Source organism: Zonotrichia albicollis, chromosome 6, assembly GCF_047830755.1.
Source record: "Zonotrichia albicollis isolate bZonAlb1 chromosome 6, bZonAlb1.hap1, whole genome shotgun sequence".
Classification (NCBI taxonomy): Eukaryota; Metazoa; Chordata; class Aves; order Passeriformes; family Passerellidae; genus Zonotrichia; species Zonotrichia albicollis.
In genome coordinates, this window is record NC_133824.1 from 51,841,034 (window position 1) to 51,848,216 (window position 7,183).

Below are 7,183 nucleotides of genomic sequence, written 5' to 3' on the forward strand. Positions count from 1 at the left end.
TTGGAAAAATACCCCATCTGCAGGAGCCTAATAGTCCAGGGAGAACTTATTTGCATGATAAAATGCTTTTAAAACTCTATGTCCTTGTCTAGTTTTCTTTCAGGGATGGATTTCTGTAAAAGTCAGACTGACCATAACAGAACAGTCATAACAAAGCAAGACTGGCTGTTCTGGGCCGGTAATAGTAAATACAGTGCTGCTGTGAGTCATCCCCCCAAAAGTGGCGTGTGAAGCTCAGAGACCTTTCTCTGCCCTTATTCTGGTGAAGAGCCACACATCCCTAACTTGTGAGTGCAGGAAATACCCAAACACTATCCACAGACTCTTTTATTCCCATGGAAAACCAAGGAATTCATTCAAGCTGGGTTTGCATGTTTGTCAGCTAAAAATATTGGAATTTTCCCTGGAACATGATAATATTTCATCTGAGATCACAGACACAAAAACACAAATCTGGAGCCTAATTCTGACATCCTAAAAGTCCCTTTCCACAACACAAATATCCCTCACATAAGTTGAAAACGTGATCATGACAGGAACTATATACTGGGCCAGAAAAGAATGGCAAAGAAAAGAGAGTTCATGGTTTGACAAAATTCACATCCCTAGTTTTACTGCATCAATGAATACATATGCAGCTCACTGGGTAAGACCTTACTCAGAGAAAACCAATTAAAATTGAAAATTCCTCTGAAAAAAAACCAAGAAAATAATTATAGCTAAGAAACACCACAGCAGTGTCCCCACTGTGAGGGGTCTTCCACTGCCAGAGGACCAGCTTGCACCCCAAGCCATCACTCTGGGGGCTGACAGAGCAGTTTAAACACATGACTGAACATTGCATTTCCAAAAATAGGCTTCTCAACCTTTTTTCAGACTGTGAAATGGCTCAGCTATTTCTAAATGCCACAGAATCAAACCCAGTGACATGTGGAGAGAGACACTGTGACAGTAACCTTCACCATCCCTTCCTGAGTGTGTTTGGCTTTTCTTCTTTCCTCTCAGCAAGGCTTAATCTCCCTGTCTGGCTGAACATTAATCCTCTTTCACCAAGTCCCAAACTAATGCTTGCTGCATTAAGACACTGCAAATCCTCAAGGTATAAATTACACCCAATTCAGTATAAAAGGAAAGCACAGGAGCTTGTTTCTCACTACAGCTGGTGCTTCTAGGAAGGCAAGTAGAATACAGGTAAGTTTGCATCAGATCATGATGGAGAAATATTTTTTTTTCATATTGCAAACTCTTAAAGTAATTAATTGCTTCTGAAAAATACATTATACTTGGCTTTTTCTCTCTCTTGCTTCTTTTTCTTTGTCCTTACAGACAGGATAAATTCTCTCTCCAGAAACTTAGATAAATATTTCATTGGAAGTGGTATGGTATTCTGTTATTATTACCACTCTGCAGAGATTGCTGCCATGCCATTTCCATTGCTTAGGAAAACCAAACTCCTTGATCAGTAAATATAAGGAAGATCCATCTCATGTCTCTCTTCTCACTGATGATTCTGAACTCTTGCTGCTATAGAGCCACTTGGGGACAAAGCAGAGACTCAATTTCTCCCTGCTTCTCTAACTATTGGAAATAACTATACATTTTGCTCCAGCTGAGCTCTACTTTTTGCTTTACAGACAGGATGAAGACACTCAACTGCTACGTGCTGCTCCTTTGCTGGAAAGCAATTTGCTGCAACAGCTGCCAGCTCACCAACATCACCATTGCTGTGGAAAGAGAAGAATGTGAATTCTGTATCACAGTGAATGCCACGTGGTGCTCAGGATACTGCTTCACCAGGGTGAGACTCTTCATTTCATGCCCCAGAATTGAATATTTCAAGTAATGGGTGGATACCCCATTCCTGCAGTCCGTAGCAAACGCAGACAGGACGAGCCTTGTGAAAAACAGGCTGAATAACTGAGCAACACAAGAATAGATGCACAGACAGAAGGGTGAAATACTATCACAAAATTCAGTTAATTAACTGGCTGCATATATTATGTGCATAGTGTATGACCACAGTTAGAAGAATTACAGTCTGCATCTCTGCTTTGTGCTCAATTTGTGCTTACAAGCAGATACAATAAAGCAGCCATTCCTATGTAGACTCCTCTGCCCTTTCAAATAATTTACACTCAAGCAATTGACCTGAAAGATTGTCTGGTGATGGGATGACACAAATTTGCTGTTTCAGTCCTCCTGAAAGGGGAAATTTAAAGGTCTAAATGAATTTAGATGAGTCAGACCCAAATGCTTTGGATCTCAGCGGCATTTTCCCATTTCATAAAAACTCTGAAACCTACCCCACAACAAATTTTAAAACTCTTACTTTCCTTCTCATTTCAGGATCCAGTATATAAATACCCTCCAGTATCAACTGCTCAGCAGACCTGCACCTTCAAGGAGGTTGTGTATGAAACAGTGAAGATCCCTGGCTGCGGTGACCACCCTGAAGCTTTCTACTCATACCCAGTGGCCACAGAGTGCCACTGTGACAGCTGTGACACTGACACCACCGACTGCACTGTCAGGGGACTGGGGCCAGCCTACTGCTCCTTCAGCCAGAATGGAAGCAGCCAGTGAGGGGCACTGGGGACAGCAGTTTGGCTCTGAGTGTTCCCTGCTAGGTGAAGGTCCTCACCTTCGGTTCGGGTTTCAGTGGAAAGTAACAGGTTAGGTGTATTTATAAACTGCCAAGACTGAAACAAAGATTTTTAAGGCCAAAAATGAAGAGCTACTGACTAAACTGCTCTTCATGCCTTCCTTACTTAACCTATCATTTGCCTTAAAATCATTTCCATAGGTCTATCAAAAATGCTGCTTCCAATCTCTTCTGCCTTTCCCCCACTCTTTATCACAACTTTGTTATTTATATTCTTGTACTTCCATTGCCTGGTTCACAGGGATTACTCTATGCTATTTTGTACTTCCCAGGTTTCCAGTCTTTGAAATCTCCTGCTTTTCATCTCTCCTAAGAGCACACTTATTTTTCAAAGCCTTGCTGCTGGTTGTGCTTCTGCTAGCTGGACTGTAAACCTCCCTCAGTTGAGATCCTGACTCATTTTTCTTTGCATTGTGTTTCATATAGTCATCATGCTCTGCTGACAACAGCATGCATATTTAAGAGCCAAAAAAATCTATGTTCAAACGTTGAATGCCACCTGAATTCTTGTACTTTCTCAGTAAGGCTTGTTAGCTCAGCCTCACTGCAACACAAGTAACGTGAACTCTGCTTCAAACCTGGCTAACTTGAAGACATCATCAGCTCTCTGTTCTCACCTGAGTGCAGGATGCAACAAAGAGAAATGTGTAGCATTATTTAACACAGGAGTCTCAAAAACCGTTTAGGGATGGATCCAGAGGCACCTGACCCCAGCACAGTGCAGACATGGGGTACTCATGTGCCTTGAGAGCCATTCACAGTGAATTCTTCAGAGAATGGAAATTCACAGAGCCCTGCAGCAACCCAACTCTGCAAATAGCAGGATGAAGTTGGGTCTGGAAGTGAGCTGGAGGACTGACTGAAGCAGCATGGGAAATTACCTCATGTTGTTGAGAAAATTATATGAAGCCTACAGAATGAGATCCTCGGGGGAAAATGAAAATTCTTCACCAGAAACATCCCCAGCACAGGCACAGGATGGAAACAGTGGATTGTGCAGCAGCCTGGCACTGCAGGCTTGGTGGTGCCAGCAGCATCCAGCAGCACCCCAGAGCTGCAGGAAAGTGGGGTGCAAGAGCAGAGCCCACAAGACACAAGCTACCTCCAGCACTCAGCTCCGCACTGAGTGCTTCTGTCTGACAGGACTTCAGAAAGCATTGAAAAACCAGAGAAAACTCACACAAGGAGAGTGAAAATGGGAAAAAAAAAATCTTAGGAGAAAAAAGATGATTTAAATAAATGTGGTTGTGTTGCTCAGGGGAGGGAACACTTTGGGAGAGTATCAGCAGAACATTCCATGTGCTTGAAGACTGTCATACAGGGAAGAGCAGTCAGCTCTCTGTGCCCAAAGAGAGCAGAACAAGTGATGGAAGATTCAGAGCAGGCACCAGCAAATCTCCTGAAAGCTGCAGCCAGCCAGTGCAATGAGCTGGGAGAAGGAAGGGTGTGAGTGTCAGGTGTCAGTGAGCACCACAGGGCTCCAAACACCTGGAACCTGTCGGGAATGCCAGGCAGAGCTCATTCAGCACCGGGCAGGGCAGGGCAGGAGTTACCTGGCAGCTCTGCTCTGGAGAGCCCTGCAGATGTGTTTATTCAAGGAGGATTTGCCTGTCACTCTGAATCTGTCTTGTAATAGATAACAAGTATTTTAACTTAGCTTTTTTACTAAAGGGTTTTCATTCTCTTGATTTTATTTCTAAGATTCATGTGCACGGACATTTTCTTTGGTCTAGTGAAGCTTTAAAAGTGGCCAAGTACTGGATAAATCACATTGGATCTCACTCATTTCAGTTAAAACTAAGCATAATAATATCAGCAATTATTCCATTTTAAATGAGAGAATTGTTAATTACAATTGCAAAACAAAATAGCTTGTAGTAAAAAAGATATCTTTTAAAAAAGTATGTTTTCAAAATAGATCTGTATTGTCTCTTGTGTATTTTCAAACAATAAAAATAATTTTATTCCACTTCTGTTATGAGTCTTAATAAGCCAGTTTTAAAACTTAAGAGTCCACCTGCCAACCTAGTTGTGCTTTAAAAATTGCATTGCTTTTTCTTCCCCTCATAATTTTTTTCCCACGTAACCAGCACCAGCAGCAGAGCCATGTCTGGATTATATGACCAAATCACATCAAATAAGACACATCAAATAGTTCAGCCTGATCCAGTAATATGATCATGAAATATTACATAGTTGCAATATAAGAGTAGTGTGAATACCAATAATGATAATCATTAATATTTTATTTAGATTATAGAGATTAGAACCTGTCCATAGCTGTGTCCACATCTGCCACAAATCAGATTGCACGCAAAAGCAAAAATCCTACAGGTCTCATTTCATCCAGCACACAAATGCATCACACAGTTTCCTTTTGCAAACAAAACTATTCAGAACCTTTTAAAGAAGGCTGATCAGACTTGAAGATATCTTAGCCTACATTTGATACTTTGTAAGTCAGAATGTACCTTTAAAAAGCTCAATTTGCATTGAATGCCCAATAATTTCATTAAACTTACTTTTACATCAGTGTTTCTGCAAGGCTTTAGTGAAGGCACACATGAGCCATGACTATCAGTACAGATGGCATCCAAATCTGCTTTTTATGATTTAAGAAAAACATTTAAGATGTAATTTTTATGCTTGTCTAGATCTGTCAAGATAAATAAATGGGAACTCTGTCAAAAGGTGAAAGCCTCAGTACAACATGCTACTCAAAAAAGCAAAACTAAAAATCCTACAGGTCTCATTTGAGCCATCATACAAATGCACCACACATTTTCCTTTTGCAAACAAAACTATCCAGAACCTCTTAAACACGGCTGGTCAGACTTGACGATATCTTAGCCCACATTTGATAGTTTCTAAGACAAACTTTACCTTTTTAAAAGTTCAATTTCCATTGAATGCCCAAAAATTTCATTAAGCTGCAAAGCTTTATTGAAGGCACACACGAGCCATGAATATCAGTACAGATGGCATCCAAATCTGCTTTTTATTATTTAAGAAAAACATTTCAGAGGTCATTTCTGTGCTTGTTGTCTAGGTCTGTCAAGACAAATAAATGAGAACTCTGTCAAAAGGTGGAAGCTTCAGTATGACATGCTACTCAAAGAAGCAAATTGGTGGATATGCTTTTAGGAATGTTTCTAATACAGTTAGAAGTAGATTTTGAAGAACTCTTACCATGAGCTAACACATTTCATTGAAATCAAATGGCAAAATATTTTCTAACATGAACAGAACCACTCTGCCAACAGTAAACTTTTCCACAACTACATATTAATTCCATTTTTAATGTCAGGCTCTACAAAGAGACCTTGGAATATGCCAGACTTCAGGCACCAGCCTGCAAAATCTAATGTTAGGAGCAGTAAAAATTAAAATGGACTGATTTACTTGTATTTAAGCAAAACTATCTCTTTTCTTGCACAAGCCTGGAAGAAGCAAACTTGGAAAACTTGAATTTATACCTCCTGGTAAAGGCAAACAGCGCAGAGGCAATGCACAGTGTTGGACTGAGGGCCACTGAATGCAGGATTCTCTGTGCTGCAATGAACAAATGCCCAGATGTGTGGTTAAAGTGCAGGGAGAGTGTTCATCTGGGGGCAAATTAATGTTCTCTGTCACTCCTTGTGCACACAGCCTGACCTTGATCTTAGGGGGGCTCTACTGGGAGCCCTCCAGATGTCAGGGTGGGAACACAGAGTGCAGCAGCATCCAGAGCCCTCCCAGGGAAATGACCAGCTAATCCCTTTTAGTGCCTTTTGGTGTGCAAAGCACAGCCTGGTTTTACTGGTTCACATTCCTCACCTTGAGGGCATTAATAAAGCATTGATGTAATTAGCATCAGCAAGCTCGTGTCAGTGCTCAGCTGCTATTCCCAGCCTAAATAAGTCATTCCTCCAGGCTTAAAACAGGCTTGCATTTGCTTTTTTAATTTATATTATATATAATATACATATTAAATATATATATATTATATATACACATTATACTATAGATATTTTCAAATAAATACAGTGCAATATACAGTGCAATATACAGTGCAATATACAGTGCAATATACAGTGCAATATACAGTGCAATATACAGTGCAATATACAGTGCAATATACAGGTCTCTATTTTTTTGCTTATTTTTGCTCCTTTCTTTTGCTTATTTTGTGGTTTTTGCTTATTTCATCAGACTTCATTTTTTACCACAAGCAAGAAACATAAATGTCCTCTCCCTATATAAACCCAGCTGATGAATAAGAATTCACCAGCCACTCACAAATCCTCAGACAAATCCAGCCTGAAGCAGAGGTAATGACAAATGGTGGAAAACAGGAATGCTTTTGACCAGAAGTCTGGTCAAAAGGAGACTCAGCAGCACTGTTGCCTTGGGGCTGCATTAATTGGGACTATTTAAATGGCAAGGGGAAAGGCACTTCAGCCTGGTGCTCACATGCCATACTCCTCTTCCACCCTCCCAGCTCAGCAAGGCCATTCAGTTTTGTCAATGTGCAATATTTAG

At 40.7% G+C, this 7,183-nt stretch overlaps 1 protein-coding gene across 1 annotated transcript; it reads left to right on the plus strand.

Annotated features, from left to right (window-relative positions):
- Positions 1–1,639: 1,639 nt before the first annotated feature.
- Positions 1,640–2,647, plus strand: FSHB (follicle stimulating hormone subunit beta). The gene is made up of 2 exons (XM_005492327.3): positions 1,640–1,798; positions 2,347–2,647. Exons 1-2 carry the CDS (start codon positions 1,640–1,642, stop codon positions 2,581–2,583), a joined length of 396 nt encoding a protein of 131 aa, XP_005492384.1. The 3' UTR covers positions 2,584–2,647.
- Positions 2,648–7,183: the final 4,536 nt, after the last annotated feature.

What these genes read in the sequence shown, in the direction of transcription:
- FSHB (XM_005492327.3), top strand. Translation starts at nt 1,640, where the DNA reads ATGAAGACACTCAACTGCTACGTGCTGCTCCTTTGCTGGAAAGCAATT. An exon ending in CAGGATACTGCTTCACCAGG is followed by an intron (nt 1,799 to 2,346) that starts GTGAGACTCTTC and finishes TTCTCATTTCAG; the next exon opens with GATCCAGTATATAAATACCC.